The sequence below is a fragment of the Amblyraja radiata genome, chromosome 21 (assembly GCF_010909765.2).
Source record: "Amblyraja radiata isolate CabotCenter1 chromosome 21, sAmbRad1.1.pri, whole genome shotgun sequence".
Classification (NCBI taxonomy): Eukaryota; Metazoa; Chordata; class Chondrichthyes; order Rajiformes; family Rajidae; genus Amblyraja; species Amblyraja radiata.
This window is the reverse complement of record NC_045976.1, coordinates 40,946,174-40,963,640: the sequence shown is the minus strand read 5'-3', so window position 1 is coordinate 40,963,640 and position 17,467 is coordinate 40,946,174. Positions and strand designations below refer to the sequence as shown.

The 17,467-nt window shown below is 48.6% G+C and overlaps 1 protein-coding gene and 1 long non-coding RNA gene across 2 annotated transcripts in view; one reads left to right on the top strand and one right to left on the bottom strand.

Moving 5' to 3' along the window:
* taf3 (TATA-box binding protein associated factor 3) overlaps positions 1 to 6,177 on the top strand; it is a 174,429-nt gene extending 168,252 nt beyond the window's left edge. The window contains exons 6-7 of the mRNA XM_033040146.1: positions 4,580 to 4,686; positions 5,649 to 6,177. Coding sequence (XP_032896037.1) covers positions 4,580 to 4,686; positions 5,649 to 5,763 — 222 coding nt within the window. The 3' untranslated portion in view covers positions 5,764 to 6,177. The remainder of the gene's footprint in view (positions 1 to 4,579; positions 4,687 to 5,648) is intronic.
* Positions 565 to 16,368, bottom strand: LOC116985374. The gene is made up of 3 exons (XR_004415256.1): positions 16,358 to 16,368; positions 7,394 to 7,401; positions 565 to 594 (listed from the first exon to the last, which is right to left on the bottom strand). It is a non-coding gene; the product is annotated as an uncharacterized LOC116985374 (long non-coding RNA).
* Between the last annotated feature and the right edge of the window lie 1,099 nt (positions 16,369 to 17,467).

Genomic DNA, 17,467 nt, shown 5'->3' with positions numbered 1-17,467 from the left:
AGTGAGTTTATTGTCACGTGTCCCTGATAGGACAATGAAATTCTTGCTTTGCTTCAGCACAACAGAACATAGTAGGCATTGACTACAGAACAGATCAGTGTGTCCATATACCATTGTATAAATATATACACACATGAATAAATAAACTGATAAAGTGCAAATAAACAGATAATGGGCTATTAATGTTCAGAGTTTTGTCCGAGCCAGGTTTAATAGCCTGATGGCTGTGGGGAAGTAGCTATTCCTGAACCTGGTCGTGGCAGTCTTCAGGCTCCTGTAACTTCTACCTGAAGGTATCGGGGAGATGAGTGTGTGGCCAGGATGGTGTGGGTCCTTGATGATGCTGGCAGCCTTTTTGAGGCAGCGACTGCGATAGATCCCCACGATGGAAGGGAGGTCAGAGCCGATGATGGACTGGGCAGCGTTTACTACTTTTTGTAGTCTTTTGTAGTAGAAGGCAGGAGAATGGGGTGAGGAGAGAGAGATTTATAAGCTATGATTAAATGGCGGAGTAGATTGGATTGGCCGAATGACCTAATTCTGCTCCGATCACCTTATGACCTAACACAAGAGTCGCTATGTTTCTGGCGCTGACTAAAGTTCTTTCTTACTAAGGGTTACTAAAGGTAAACACTTTACTGAAGGGGAGCACTGCATTTAGGTATTTTTATATTTTAGTTGTTTAGAGATACAGAGAGGAAACAGGCCCTTCAGACCTCCGACCGCTCCGACCAGTGATCACCCGTTTCAACTAGTTCTATGCTATCCTATGTGTAAGAAGGAACTGCAGATGCTGGTTTAAATCAAAGATAGACACAAAATGCTGGAGTAACTCAGCGGGTCAGGCAGCATCTCTGGAGAGAAGGAATGGGTGGCGTTTCGGGAGAGTGTTGAAGGAAGAGTGACCCGAAACGTCGCCCATTCCTTCTCTCCAGAGATGCTGCCTGACCCGCTGCGTTACTCCAGCATCTTGTGTCTATCTTCGATGTTATCGTACTTTTGCAGCCACTCTCTACACATTAGGGGCAATTTGGGGGGGGGGGGGGGTGGAGGCTGTGCCACGCTACCGCCTGACATTGTGCTCAAAGGAAATGTTAACGCGAGCCCCTCAAAGTGCAGAAGTTGCATTGCAAAGCCTGTTTCTCCGGGTGCTCCGGTTTCCTCCCACATCCCAAAGACAGGCAGGCTTGGAGGTTACCTGGCCCGCTGTAGATTGCCCCGGGCTTGCAAGGTGCAAGAGCAGGATGGCATAGGACTAGCGTATGGGTGATCGATGGTCGGCATGGACTCGGTGAGCTGAAGCGCCTGTTTCAACACTGTGTCACTCTAATATCTCTCTAGCCTTCTGTTAGTTGCCCCATTCCACTTTACGCTGTCGAGAGCAACCAGGCGGGGGGCCGGTGAGAATGAAGGGGGGGACCCAGCGGGGAAGGGGGGGGCACACTGAGCGCAAAGGGGGGGTCAGCGGGGGTGAGGGGCACTGAGAACAAGGGGGGGGTCAGCAGGGGGGAGGGGCACTGAGAACGGGGGGGTCAGCGGGGAGGGGGGCACTGAGAACAAGGGGGGGTCTGCGGGGGGGGGACGGGCACTAAGAACTAGGGGGGTTCACCAGGGGGGGGGGGCTCTAGGAACGAAGGGGGCGGCTGCCACCGCGTGTGGAGACAGGACTGGGTCGCCACTAAGAGCAGAAAATGAAACCGTTCGATGAACCTTTAGTAACTTTGTCGACAGCAGAAACGTGGCGATACTTGCTAACTGCCTCGGTGAGGCCTGCTGTGTGATTTGACCGGGTTGTACGCAAAAACAAAGCACTTCAATGCACCTAGATACATGTGACAGTTGAGTTTCATTGATTTGTTGAATTTGCTCAGCAAATTAGGATATTCCCCGGTGAATTTGGGGCTCATTTCAAAATGTGTGTTCAAGCTAGGTACAAAATGCTGGAGTAACTCAGCGGGACAGGCAGCATCTCTGGAGAGAAGGAATATGTGACGTTTCGGGTCGAGACCCTTCTTCAAACTGTTGCTTTTGACCAGTAATTCTGGTCTCCCGCACTGCGCTCCCGAGGGAAGCGATCATTGTGGAATGTACGACTAGGGGAGGAAGCTGTCGTATCCTCTCACATCGACCGCCCACTTCCCTTGTTCGAGTTGCTACGACAGTTAGTTTGCTCCCTTCCCTGGTTCTGAAACACACGGTCCATAAATGCATGTTCTTCTCCACAAAGTACACTGTAACCTGCACCTGTCATCAAGGACCCATACCATCCTGACCGCACACTCATCCCTCCTTTGCCATCGGGAAGAAGGTACAGGAGCTTGAAATCTGGAACATCCAGGTTCAGGAACAGCTTCATCCCCACAGCCATCAGGCTATTAAACACGACATCAAACAAGCTCTGAACAATAACAGCCTATTATTACTATTGCACTTTACCTGTTTATTTATTGTGTATATATATGGTGTATAGTATATAGACACACTGAACTTTTATCTCCTGTTCTGTATTATGTTTATATATTCTGTTGTGCTGCAGCAAGGCAGAATTTCATTGTCCTATCTGGAACACATGACAATAAAACTATTTTGACTCTTGAAATAGTGAGACTCGGATGTATAATTTCATTAAAATGTGGATAGAAAATTGGCTCCATGGAAGGAAGCAGAGGGTGATGGTGGAATGTTGCTTCCCGGACTGGAGGCCTGTGACTAGTGGTGTGCCTCAGGGTTCGGTGCTGGGCCCGTTACTGTTTGTCATCTACATCCATGATTTGGATGAGAACGTACAGGGCAAGATTAGCAAGTTTGCTGATGAAACTAAAGTGGGTGGTTTTGCAGATAGTGAAGATGGTTGTGAACGATTGCAGCAGGATCTGGATCGATTGGCCAGGTGGGCGGAAGAATGGGTGATGGAATTTAATACAGGAGTGTGAGGTGTTGCATTTTGGGAAGGACTAATATGGCAGGACCTTCACCGTGAATGATAGGCCTCTGGGTAGTGTTGTAGAGCAGAGGGATCTAAGAGTACAGGTGCATGGTTCCTTGAAGGTGGAGTCGCAGGTAGATAGGGTGGTCAAAAAGGCTTTTGGCTGATTGGCCTCCATCAGTCAGAGTGTTAAGTATTGAAGTTGGGAGGTCATGTTGCAGTTGTATAAAATGTTGGTCAGGCCATATTTAGAGTGTTGTTTTCAGTTCTTGGCAGCATCCTATAGGAAAGATGTTGTCAAGCTGGAAAGGGTACAGAGCAGATTTACGAGGATGTTGCCAGGACTCGAGGGTGTGAGCTACAGGGAGAGGTTGAGCAGGCTAGGACTCTATTCGTTGGAGCGCAGGAGGATGAGGGGTGATCTTATAGAGGTGTACAACATCATGAGAGGAATAGATCGGGTAGATGCACAGAATCTCTTGCTCAAGAGTAGGGGAATCGAGAATTAGAGGACATAGGTTAAAGGGGAAAAGATTTAACAGGAATCTGAGGAGTAACTTGTTCACTCAACGGTGATGGATGTATGGAATAAGCTGCCAGAGGAGGTAGTTGAGGCTGGGACCCCCCAAGTTTAACAAACAGTTAGACAGGTACATGGATAGGACAGGTTTGGAGGGATATGGACCAAATGCACGGAGGTGAGGCTTGTATAGATGTGACAATGTTGGCCAGTGTGAGTAAGTTGGGCCGAAGGGCCTGTTTCCACGCTGTATCACTCTATGACTGGAAGTTTTGTGATCAATAATATATCTAACTGAGCACATTAACTTTCTGACGGAAAGACACAAAGTGCCAGAGTAACTCAGCGGGTCAGGCAGGATGAGGGGACACCTCATTTAAACGTACCGAATAGTGAAAGGCCTGGATAGAGTGGATGTGGAGATGATGTTTCCACTAGTGGGAGAGTCTAGGACCAGAGGGCACAGCCTCAGAATAAAAGGAGATGAGGAGGAATTTCTTTAGAGGATGGTGAATCTGTGGAACGTATTGCCACAGACGGCTGTGGAGGCCGACAAAGGATATTTTTGTGTTGGAGATTGCCAGATTCTTGAATGTGTCAAGGGTTATGAGGAGAAGGCAGGAGAATGGGGTTGAGAGGGAAAGTGTGCCCAGTGGACTAATTCTGCTTCAATGACTGATGAAATTATGAAAGGCTTTTGTTTCCTGTTTCCTCTGTTTCATGATCAACAAAATATACCATACCCTTGATTGAGTTCCACAGATTCACCACCCTCTGGGTAAAGAAATTCCTCCTCATCTCCTTTCTGAAGATACGTCCTTTTATCATGTGGCTCTGCCCTCTGGTCCTAGACTCTCCCACTAGTGGAAACATCCTCTCCCTCTCCACATCCGCTCTATCCGGGCCTTTCACTGTTCTGTATGTTTCAATGAGGTTCCCCCTCTATCCTTCTAAACTCCAGCGAGTCGAGGCGAGGCCCTGTGCCGTCAAACGCTCGCGTGCGCGGTCCGTAAACGCGGGAAGGATGGTGAAGTATTCCGGTGCTGACTGATTGGTACCCTGAGCCATTTAGTTGTCGACCGTTGATCTGAAAGCTGCCTTTTCTCAACCCCCTTCCCCTTTCATTCCCCCAGATTCGCGATGAGTGGGGGAATCAGATCTGGATTTGTCCTGGTTGTAACAAGGCTGATGACGGCAGCCCGATGATCGGTTGTGACGACTGTGATGACTGGTACCACTGGTAAGAAATCTTGGCAATCCTTTACCTTCTGTGCAGCCACTCACGATAGAGAACGCTAACCCTCAACTAACTGAGTCCCATTGAAGGGAGGCTGAACGAAAGGCATGACAAGGTGGATATATCCTGAATTAGACTTTAGACTCGCAGCGCCAGAGACCCGAGTTCCATCCTGACTACGGGTGCTGTCTGTATGGAGTGTGTACGTTCTCCCCGTGACCTGCGTGGGGGTTTTCTCCGGTTTCCTCCCACACTCCAAAGACGTGGGTTAATTTGCATCGGTAAAAATTGTAAATTGTCCCTTGTAGTGCTAGTGTACGGGGTGATCGCTGGTCGGTGCGGACACGGTGAGCCGAAGGACTTGTTTCCATGCTGTATCTCTGAACTAAACTAAACTGCAGCCTCGTCAGTGTCATGGAGAGATACAGCCCGGAAGAACAGTCACCCGGTTAAACTAATCCTGCCCCAATCCCATTTACATTCTCCCTGCTCACCCATCAAATCCCCAGATTATTCAATTGACCCAAGGCCAATCGACCGACCAAACCGCACGTCATTGTGACGTGGGAGTGAACCAGACCACTCTGAGACAGGGAGAACGTGCAAGCTCCACACAGACAGCGGCCGAGGTCAGGGTTGAACCTGGGACTCAGTCGAGGTAACTCAAATTGCAAAGACCGTTGTGGCACTGTGACGCCGCGGTAGAGTTGCTGCCTCACAGCGCCAGAGACCCCGGTTCGATACTGACCACGGGTGCTGTCTGTACGATATTTGTACTTCCTCCCCGTGATCTGCGTGGGTTTTCTCCAGTTTTCTCCCACACTCCCAAAGCCGTACAGGTGTGCAGGCTAATTGACTTGTCCCTGGTGTGCCGGGTTAGTGTACCGGATATCGCTGGCCGCTGCGGACTCGGTAGGGCCGTTAACTAAACTAAACATCTTGCGTTTTGTTCCCATTTTCTCCAGGCCCTGCATTGGAATCTCGGCGGCCCCTCCAGATGAGGTACAGTGGTTCTGCCCCAAGTGCATCAACAAGAAGAAGGAGAAAAAACATAAGCGAAAGAAGTCTCGAGCTCACTAAGAGGGTTTTCCAAAAAACCCTCACATCCTTTTATATCTTGCAGCCGATTCTTCCCTTTTCTTGAAAGGACGGTGATAAATTGTGTGATTGAATGGCCTTGTACATTGCAGTCAATAAAAGAACGTGCTCAAATTCCACCCCAGGTAAAAGGCTGGAGATTGAAACCTATTGTTAGCCTTTTTGTGTAATTAATTGTATACTTTTAAAATGAAAGTTTGTATTATATACACCACAATCATTTTTTGCATTCTGTACGGAATCGTCATCATCCTGGTAGTTATTATGCTTGTAATATATTTTATCTTCTCTGCTCAGAATTCTCATTCCTTTAACCAACAGCAGCATGGTGATTGTAACCAATAGTGGATTGCTAAGGTTTAGAAAGAGAATAAATTACATTTTTTTACAAAAAAAGGTCTGTACTGGAAAGTTATGTATTTGTAATGCCACTTTTACAAAGTGAATGGGTCGTACAATATGCCTTCAGAATTTCAATCAGTACACTACACTGCCTTCAAATCAACAGTACACGGTGGTGCAGCGGGTGGAGCCGCTGCCTCACAGCGCTAGAGACCCGGGTTTGATCCTCACCTCAGGTGCCGTCTGTGTGTGTGTGTTTGTGTGGAGTTTGCACGTTCTCCCCGAGATCGCGTGGACTTTTCCTTCGCTTTCCTCCCACGTCCCAAAGACACGCAGGTTTGCAGTTTGGCCTCTGAAACAAGGAACTGCAGATGCTGGTTTACAAAACAAAAAAGACACAAAGTGCTGGAGTAACTCAGCAGGACAGGCAGTTTCAAAACTCCACTAATCCATGGTCTCCAGAGATGCTGTTTGTCCTGCCGAGTTACTCCAGCACTTTGTGTCTATCTTCGGTGTAAGCCAGCATCTGCGGTTCCTTCTTACACATGTTGCCTGACCCGTTGAGTTACTCCAGCACTTTCGGTACTTTTCACTCCCTACACACTAGGGGCAATTTACAGAGGGGCCGATTAACCTGTAAACCTGCACGTCTTTGGGATGTGGGAGGAAACCGGAGCACCCGGAGGAAACCCATGCAGTCACAGGGAGAATGTGCAAACTCCACACAGACAGCATCCATAGTTAGGATCGAACCCAGCTCTCTGGAGCTGTGAGGCAGCAACTCTACCAGATGCACCACTGTGTTCAAAAAATATTTTTACTACTTCACTGCATACTTTATACTTAATTCAGAAATGACCAGTTAGTGTTTTGGGAACACCTTTTACTGACAAGTAATTATTTAGGATGCATTTCCTTGTAATATATTGAAATTTGCTACTTTGAAATGTCAATGAAACATTCTAAGGGATAGTTTGTCCATATTCAGGGAGAGATTTTTTTGTTTTCAAAGATGGACACAGTGTGCTTGCTGCAGGTCAGGCAGCATCTGTGGTGGGAAAATATTTCCTTTCAAAAATTATATGATGTGACGTTAATGTCACATGTACCGAGGAACAATGAGATTCATCACACAGTTGAGTACGTCAGAATCAGAATCAGACTTTATTCGCCAAGTATGTTTTGCAACATACGAGGAATTTCACTGGCCAGGTCAGTCATACAATTAAAAGCAACAGAATCAAAAACATATTTTAACACGAACATTCACCACAGTGACTCCTACACATTCCTCACTGTGATGGAAGGCGAAATAAAGTTCAAGTCTCTTCCTTTTGTTCTTCTTCGGTCGGGGGTCTTGAGCCCCCGTTGACGGGACAGTCTTGACTCCCGTAGCCGGCGGCGTTCGGGCCCTCCGCGTCGAGGCGATCAGCTCCCGCATCGGGGGGGTTTGTCAGCTCCCCCGCGCCGGGCGATCGAACCTCGCGTTGGGGTTCGATGGACCGGGCAGTGTCCACCACTCTCCTCTATTCCTGGGCATTCAAGGTGCCGGACAAGATTGGCAGATCAATATGTTCTGTACCGTACGCTGGTGGAAGATCAAAAGAGCATTCGCCATCATGCTGAATTTTTGGTTTTGAGATACAGCATGAAAACAGGCCCTTCGGCCCACCGAGTCCATGCCGACCGGCAATCCCCGGACAGTAGCACTGTCCTACACAAACTAGGGATCATTTATAATTTAATCAAAGCCAATTAACCTGCAAACCCGTACGTCTTTTGGAGTGTGGGGGGGGGAACCGGAGCACCCGGAGAAAACCCACGCGGTCACAGGGAGAACGTGCAAACTCCGTACAGACAGCACCCATAGTCAGGATGGAACCCGGGTCCCTGGCGCTGTGAGGCAGCAGCTCTACCCGCTGCGCCACCATGTCGCCCTCAATCTTCTAAGGAAGCTGCCTGCCCCGCTGTGTTACTCCAGCACAGTGTGTGCTTTTTGCATGTACAGATACTGTGTTGAAACAGGCACTTGTCCGCATCGAGTCCGCACCGACCAGCGATCCCCACACACGCAAGGGACAATTTTGCATTTTACACCAAGCCAATTAACCTACAAACCTGCACGTCTTTGGAGTGCGGGAGGAGACCGCAGATCTCGGAGGAAAACCCACGCAGGTCACGGGGAGAACGTACAGACAAGCACCTGTGGTCGGGGTCAAACCGTAAATCTCTGGAGCTGTCAGCTCTTGGTGAATTGTCGACAGTAACTGCGCGACTTACACCCCTGTCCCACGCTACGAGTTCATTTCAAGAGCTCTCCCGAGTTTGCCCTGATTCGAACTCGGAGATTTACGGTAATGGCCACTCGTCGGTATTCGGGACTCTCGTGGACATTATTCATCATGTTGAAAAATCTTCACCAGTCTTCCCGCGCTTACCTGCCGTTAGCGAGTCTTCCCGAGTACCTGCCGTTATGCCCCTGTCCCACTTAGGAAACCTGAACGGAAACCTCTGGAGACTTTGCGCCCCACCCAAGGTTTCCGTGCGGTTCCTGGAGGTTTTTGTCAGTCTCCCTACTTGCTTCCACTACCTGCAACCTCCTGCAACCTCCGAGAACCGCACGGAAACCTTGGGTGGGGCGCAAAGTCTCCAGAGATTTCCGTTCAGGTTTCCTAAGTGGGACAGGGGCATTAAGCGTTACGAGCCGCTAAGAGACGTCCCCGAGCTCCGACGTACCCGCTACGTTCATTCTCCGTGCTTACCACGAGTTTGATTTTTTTTTAAACTCGGGAGAGCTCTTGGAATGAACTCGTATCGTGGGACAGGGCTATTACACTGCTGGTCAGGCATCCTTGGTGTTGTGAAGCCTGTTGAGAGGATGCCAGAGAAGTGGAGCAGAACCGACAGTCGGCCGCTAGCCAGCATGGCTGTGAGAAGGTGGTCACTCCAGAGACCCTGGCAGCACGCCGCAGACTCTGCACCTGCAGACTACAAAGCACAGGTCAAGACCAGAACAACAAATTGCTCTTGTTCCAGACACCACAGTTCAAAGAGGTCAAGGCCGATCGTAGATTTCCCGTAGCATTTTATCCGGATGCATCACAGCCTAGTTTGGGAACAGCTCCATCGGTTTAAGTTAAAGGGGAAACGATTTAATAGGAATCTGAGGGGTAACTGTTTCACACAAAGGGCGGTGGGTGTATGGAACGAGCTGCTGGAGGAGGTAATAGACAATAGACAATAGGTGCAGGAGTAGGCCATTCGGCCCTTCGAGCCAGCACCGCCATTCAATGTGATCATGGCTGATCATCCACAATCAGTACCCCGTTCCTGCCTTCTCCCCACATCCCCTGACTCTGCTATTTTTAAGAGCCCTATCTAGCTCTTGAAAGCATCCAGAAAACCCTCCTCCTCCGCCCTCTGAGGCAGAGAATTCCACAGACTCACCACTCTCTGTGAGAAAAAGTGTTTCCTCGTCTCCGTTCTAAATGGCTTACTCCTTATTCTTAAACTGTGGCCCCTGGTTCTGGACTCCCCCAACATCGGGAACATGTTTCCTGCCTCTAATGTGTCCAAGCCCTTAACAATCTTACATGTTTCCATGAGATATCCTCTCATCCTTCTAAACTCCAGAGTGTACAAGCCCAGCCGCTCCATTCTCTCAGCATATGATAGTCCCGCCATCCCGGGAATTTACCTTGTAAACCTACGCTGCACTCCCTCAATAGCAAGAATGTCCTTCCTCAAATTAGGCGACCAAAACAGCACACAATAGTGGTGTGGTGTGGTCTCACTAGGGCTCTGTACAAGTGCAGGAGGAGGCAGTTGAGGCTGGGACTATCCCAACGTTTAAGAAACGGTTAGACAGCTACATGGATATGACAGGTTTGGAGGGATATGGGCCAAACGCAGGCAGATGGGACTAGTGTAGCAGGGACATGTTGGCCAGTTTGGGCAAGTTGGGCCGAAGGGCCTGTTTCCACGCAGTAGCACTCTATGGCCCAAGGCCGCAAGAAATTACAGAGAATTGTGGACGCAGCCCAGTCCATCACACAAACCAACCTCCCTTCCATTGACTCCATCTACACCTCATGCTGCCTCGGCAAGGCCAGCAGCATCATCAAGGACCAGTCTCACCCCCGGTCACTCCCTCGTCTCCCCTCTCCCATCGGGCAAAAGGTACAGAAGTGTGAAAACGCACACCTCCAGATTCCGTGTTTAAGAAGGAACTGCAGATGCTGGAAAAATCGAAGGTAGATAAAAATGCTGGAGAAACTCAGCGGGTGAGGCAGCATCTATGGAGCGAAGGAAATAGGTGGTGTTTTGGGTCGAGACTGAAGAAGGGTCTCGACCCGAAACGTCACCTATTCCTTCGCTCCAGAGATGCTGCCTCACCCGCTGAGTTTCTCCAGTATTTTTATCTACCTCCAGATTCAGGGACAGTTTCTTCCCAGCTGTTATCAGACAACTGAACCGTCCTATCACCAACTAGAGAGCGGTCACGAACTACTATCTACCTCATTGGTGACCCTCAGGCTATCTTTTTTGGAGTAACGCTTTCGATTCCGATCTTGCAATCTACTCTCCCTCACCTCACTGTCAACTTGTACAGCCGCTACTTCACAACCCCAGCTGCCTGGGTTCAATGCCCATCCCTGGTGCTGTCCGTGTGGAGTTTGCACGTTTAGTCCCTATGACCGCGTGGGTTTTTTAAGTTCATGCTCATAAGTGATAGGAGCAGAATTAGGCCATTCGGCCCATTAAGTCTACTCCGCCATTCAATCATGGCTGATCTATCTCTCCCTCTCAACCCCATTCTCCTGCCCTCTCCCCATAACCCCTGACACCCGCACTAATTGATAACCTATCAATCTCTGCCTTAAAAATATCTATTAACGGCATCCACAGCCACAAGTATATAAGGCGCAGACTGAGAGATTTGTGATTAGAGCGGGTGTCAGGGGTTATGGGGAGAAGGCAGGAGAATGGGTTAGGAGGGAGAGATAGATCAGCCATGATTGAATGGTGGAGTGGATGATGGGCCGAATGGCCTAATTCTGCTCCTAGAATTTAGGAAGTTATGAGCTAGATCTTGAACTCTCGCTATTTCATATTTAAAAGCCTCCCACTTGTCAGACAACATTTTACCTGCAAATCAGCTTTTGCAAACTTCTGTCTAACATAGTGAATATTTACCATGCCCCCAAAATGAGGATTTTTAATTTGAGGCCCAGTTCTGTCCTTTCCCATAAGTCTTTACAAACTAATAGACCTGTGGTCACTGGTCCAAAAAACACTCCCCCACTTACACCTCACTCACTTGTCCTGCCCTGTTTCCCCAAGACCAGGACCAGCTTTGCCCTTTCCCGAGCAGGTCGAGCGGCAACTCTCCTGAACACACTTCACAAGTTCCACCCCGTCTAAGCCCTTAGCACGGTGCCAAGAGCCAAGTTTGAAGGAATCTTTCATTGTCAAAACCTGCTGCAGTTTCACGGGCAGATTAAACGCAACGGCACAATAAATGCACAATAAATTGTACGGGTGGCACGGTGGCCAGAGGTAGAATTTTATGCCCCTGTCCCACTTAGGAAACCTGAATGGAAACCTCTGGAGACTTTGCGCCCCACCCAAGGTTTCCGTGCGGTTCCCGGAGGTTTTTGTCAGTCTTGCTACCTGCTTCCACTACCTGCAACCTCCGGGAACCACCTGCAACCTCCGGGAACCGCACGGAAACCTTGGGTGGGCACAAAGTCTCCAGAGGTTTCCGTTCAGGTTTCCTAAGTGGGACAGGGGCATTATTTAGGGGGTGACTGGTGCTGGTCGGCACGGACTCGGTGGGACAGGGACATTACGGCCTTATAACACCAGAGTCCCGGGTTCGATCCTGACTACGGGTACTTGTTTGTACAGATTTTTTATGTTCTCCCCGTGACCTACGTGGGTTTTCTCCGGGTGCTCCTGCCTCCTCCCACACTCCGAGGACGTATGGGTTTGTAGGTAAATTGGCTTGGTACAAATGTAAAAAAAATTGGCTCTTGTGTGTGTGGGGTAGTGCTAATTTGCTGGCATCTCTAGTCGATGCGAACTCGATGGGCCGAAGGGCCTGTTTTCACGCTGTATTTCTAAACTAAACTAAACTAATACACAGAAATAAACAATAAATTGAACGAGTGGCACGGTGGCGCAGCAGTAGAGTTGCTGCCTCACAGCGCCAGAGATCCGGGTTCGATCCTGACTACGGGTGCTGTCTGTACGGAGTTTGTACGTTCTCCCCGCGGCCTGCGAGCGTTTTCTCCGGGATCTCCAGTTTCCTCCCCACATTCCAAAGATGTGCAGGTTTATAGGTTAATTGGCTTCGGTACAATTGGAAATTGTCCCTAGTGTGTGTAGGATAGAGTTAGTGTGCAGGGTCGACATAGGGTCGGCATGGACACGTTGGGCCGAATGGCCTGTTTCCACGCTGTATCTAAACTGAACTAATATAAACTAAATAAATGATCAGTTCATCAGTAAATAATAGTTGCAAGCCAAAGCATGTAGCATAACATTACACAAAGTCGAGATGGAGTTTGCTGGTTTGGTCAGTGTTCTGCAGGAGCCTGATGATTCTGTGAAGAAGCTGTTCTTGCTGCCTCACAGCGCCAGAGACCCGGGTTCCGTCCTGACTACGGGTGCTGCCTGCACGGAGTTTGCACGTGGACCTGTGTGGGTCTTCTCCGGGTGCTCCAGTTTCCTCCCACACTCCAAAGACAATAGACAATAGACAATAGGTGCAGGAGTAGGCCATTCGGCCCTTCGAGCCAGCACCGCCATTCAATGTGATCATGGCTGATCATCCCCGATCAGTACCCCTGTTCCTGCCTTCTCCCCATATCCCCTGACTCCGCTATCTTTAAGAGCCCTATCGAGCTCTCTACCGACGTGCATGTTTGTAGGCAAATTGGCCTCTGTAAAAATTGTAAATTGTCCCTGGTGTGTAGGATAGTGTTAGTGTACGGGGTGATCGGTGGTCGGCACGGACCTGGTGGGCCGAAGGGCCTGTTTCTCCGCTGTATCTCTAAAATCTAATGTATAAAGTACAGGTAGACAAAAATGCTGGAGAAACTCAGCGGGTGAGGCAGCATCTATGGAGCGAAGGAATAGGTGACATTTCGGGTCGAGACCTTGAAGGGTGAGGCAGCATCTATGGAGCGAAGGAATAGGCGACGTTTCGGGTCGAGACCCTTCCGGGTCTCGACCCGAAACATCGCCTATTCCTTCGCTCCATAGATGCTGCCTCACCCGCTGAGTTCCTCCAGCATTTTTGTCTGCCTTCGATTTTTCCAGCATCTGCAGTTCTTTCTTCAACAGGTCTAAAGCAAAGGTCAGGAACAGAGCAAAGAGCTAGAACAGCTTCCACAAAGATCACTTCCATTTTATTTTAAGCTAAATGAACGCAATTACATGCTTTTCCAGATTGGGGAACTTTGCAGGAAATAAGTATGGAATGACAGAAGCGAATTTATGAGGGGGGGAAAAAAAGCAACAGATGAACGAAATGTTATGAAAGATCAAACAAAGAACTCCTAATTTCACCAGAGACACAAAGGGAGTATTTTTTGGCATGAGTCATAAGTAGACATTGCGGACATTAACATTTTTAAACGATTTAATCACTATGGCCAGAGGCACTGGTTTCAACTGATCTCCTAGGCACACATAACTGTTCTTTATGAACCACCAAAGCCTAGTATTAATGCTCTCCATGGGCAGTCATTACTGGGCCGTTTGCAAATAGAATGAATCGGGGACCAGAGGCCATAGGTCTAAGGTGAGAGGGTGAAAGGTTTATCGGGGGTCACCCAGTTTAAGAATAAGGGGTCGGCCATTTAGGACGGAAATGAGGAAACGGTTTTTCACCCAGAGAGTTGTGAATCTGTGGAATTCTCTGCCACAGAAGGCAGTGGAGGCCAATTCACTGGATGATTTAGCTCTTAGGCCTAACGGAATCAAGGGATATGGAGGAACGGAGTAATGATTTTTGATGATCAGTCATGATCATATTGAATGGCTGTGCTGGCTCGAAGGGCTGAATGGCCTACTCCTGTACTTATTTTCTGTGTTTTTAATAGGAATCCGAGGGGTAACTTTTTCACACATAGGGTGGTGGGTATATGGAACGAACTGCCGGAGGAGGTAATAGAGGCAGGAACTGTTGCGATGTATAAGAAATGCTTAGTAGGTATATGGATAGGACTGGTTTATATGGGCCAAACGCAAGCAGGTGGGACTAGTGTAGATGGGGCATGTTGGTCGGTGTGGGCAAGTTGGGCCGAAGGGCCTGTTTCCACGCTGTATCAATCTAAATGATGTACAAAGAGTTGCACAAGGCACAAGGCACAAGGCACAAGGCAAGGCAAAGGCCACGTTTGGAGCATTGTGTCCAGTTCAGCTTGAAGAATGCAGAGAAGATCTACAAGGATGTTGCCAGGTCTCGAGGGCCTGAGCTACAGGGAGAGGTTGGGCAGGCTATAACTCTATTCCTTGGAGCGCGGGAGGACAAGGGGTGATCTTATAGAGGTGTATAAAATCACGAGGGGAAAAGATACGGTGAATGCATGAAGTATTTTTCCCAGAGTAAGAGAATCAAGAACCGGAGGCAGCATGATGGAGTCAATGGAAGGGAGATTGGTTTGAAACACAGCAACACAGAAAATAGGTGCAGGAGGAGGCCATTCGGCCCTTCGTGCCAGCACCACCATTCAATATGATCATGGCTGATCATCCACAATCAGTACCCCGTTCCTGCTTTCTCCCCACATCCCTTGATTCCGTTAGCCCTAAGAGCTAAATCTAACTCTCTCTTGAAAACATCAAGTGAATTAGCCTCCACTGCCTTCTGTGGCAGAGAATTCCACAGATTCACAACTCTCTGGGTGAAAAGGTTTTTCCTCATCTCAGTCCTAAATGGCCGAGCCCTTATTCTTAAACTGTGTGACCCCTGGTTCTGGACTCCCCCAACATAGGGAACATTTTTCCTGCATCTAGCCTGTCCAATCCTTTAAGAATTGTATATGCTTCTATAAGATTCCCTCTCATCCTTCTAAATTCCAGTGAATACTAGCCCAGTCTTTCCAATCTTCCCTCATATGACAGTCCCGCCATCCCGGGGATTAACCTGGTGAACCTACGCTGCACTGCCTCAATAGCAAGGATGTCCTTCCTCAAATTAGGAGACCAGAACTGCACACAATACTCCAGATGTGGTCTCACCAGGGCCCTGTACAACTGCAGGAGTGTAGTTTGCAGTGAGACAATGGTGGGCTGAAGAATCTGTTGCTGCGCTGCATCTCGAAAGTCACAAGTTCACAAGTTAACAAGTTAGAGGAGTAGAATTAGGCCATTCGGCCCATCGAGTCTACTCTGCCATTCAATCATGGCTGATCTTTCCCTCCTAATCCCATTTTCCTGCCTTCTTCCCATAACCATTGACACCCGCTCTAATCAAGAATTTGTCTATCTCTGACTTGGCCTCCACAGCCTTCTGTAGCAATGAGTTCCAAAGATTCACCATCCTCTGACTAAAGAAGTTCCTCCTCACCTCCTTTCTAAAAGAGCGCCCTTTAATTCTGAGGCTGTGACCTCTGGTCCTAGACTCTCCCACCAGTGGAAACATCCTCTCCACATCCACTCTGTCTCTGCCTTAAATTATTCTGTAAGTTTCTATGAGGTCCCCCCCTCAATCTAAAGTATGCGTTCTGATATACCAGAGGGATTCACAGCTAGAAGATAGACACAAAATGCTGGAGTAACTCAGCGGGACAGGCAGCATCTCTGGAGAGAAGGAATGGGTGACGTTTCGGGTCGAGACCCTTCTTCAGGATTCATAGCTGGATTCGCAGCGAGGTTCCTTCGAGCTGAGTCTCTGATGAGGAAACACATCATTTGCGACTGTGTTAACATTGCGATAGTCTCTTTGAATTCACTGAAGCACAAGTTGACTGTAGCCAAATTTTGCTACAAGGGTAATTGTGAATAATTGTTGCATTCATCGTGAAACAAAGCAGAAGGCAGTGCAGGATACAATGAACTATGTCGTTAGAGAGAAAGTCCTGTGGTATATTCTGAAATCTTTGAAGGAGGCAGTGCAAGCTGATAAGGAAATTAAGATAACATTTTTGGAAAGATAGGTTTATAAATAGAAGTGGCGAATAGAATGGATTTTTAATCTCTGCTTGGGGATAATTGTGGACACCAAATTTTCACAAGAAAGTCGAGTCATTAGCAGAGGCGTTGAAATATATTCACAGTTGGGGTCTCGACCCGAAGAAACGTCGCCCATTCCTTCTCTCCAGAGATGCTGCCTGTCCCGCTGAGTTACTCCAGCGTTTTGTGTCTGTCTTCACAGTTGGGTTTGGGCAGGTTTTTTCGATTGCAGGGATGTGAACGCTCTTGGCTGGGAGCGTTGTGCGTAGGAGGGAACTGCAGATGCTGGGTTAATCCAAAGGAAGACACAGAAAGCTGGAGTAACTCAGCGGGTGAGGCAGCGTCTGTGGAGAAAAGGAATAGGTGGTGTTTCGGGTGGAGACCCTTCTTCAGACAGAGTCGGGGGAGAGGGAAACGAGAGATATAGACGGCGATGCAGAGAGATGTGGAACAAATGAATGAAAAAGTAACGATGAGAAAGGAAACAGGACATTGTTGGCTGTGGGGGAGGTGAAAACCAGTTACAATGAGACTCAACAAGACGACTTTGAAGCTGGTGTGATCTCTCCAACTTTGTCACCCTTGCATCTGCTCCCTCTCCATCCCTCCCCCACCCAGCTTCAAAGTTGTCTTGTTTAAGAAGGAACTGTAGATGCTGGAAAATCGAAGGTAGACAAAAAATGCTGGAGAAACTCAGCGGGTGAGACAGCATCTATGGAGCGAAGGAAATAGGTAACGTTTCGGGTCGAGACCCTTCTTCAGACAAGTTGTCTTGTTGAATCTCATTGTCTGCAACTCATTTTCACCTGCATCTCACTGGGAGGTCAATAGACAATAGGTGCAGGAGTAGGCCATTCGGCCCTTCGAGCCAGCACCGCAATTCAATGTGATCATGGCTGATCATCCCCAATCAGTACCCCGTTCCTGCCTTCTCCCCATATCCCCTGACTCCGCTATCTTTAAGAGCCCTATCAAGCTCTCTCTTGAAAGCATCCAGAGAACCGGCCTCTGGGGCAGAGAATTCCACAGACTCACAACTCTCTGTGTGAAAAGTGTTTCCTCGTCTCCGTTCTAAATGGCCTACCCCTTATTCTTAAACTGTGGCCCCTGGTTCTGGACTCCCCCAACATCGGGAACATGTTTCCTGCCTCTAGCGTGT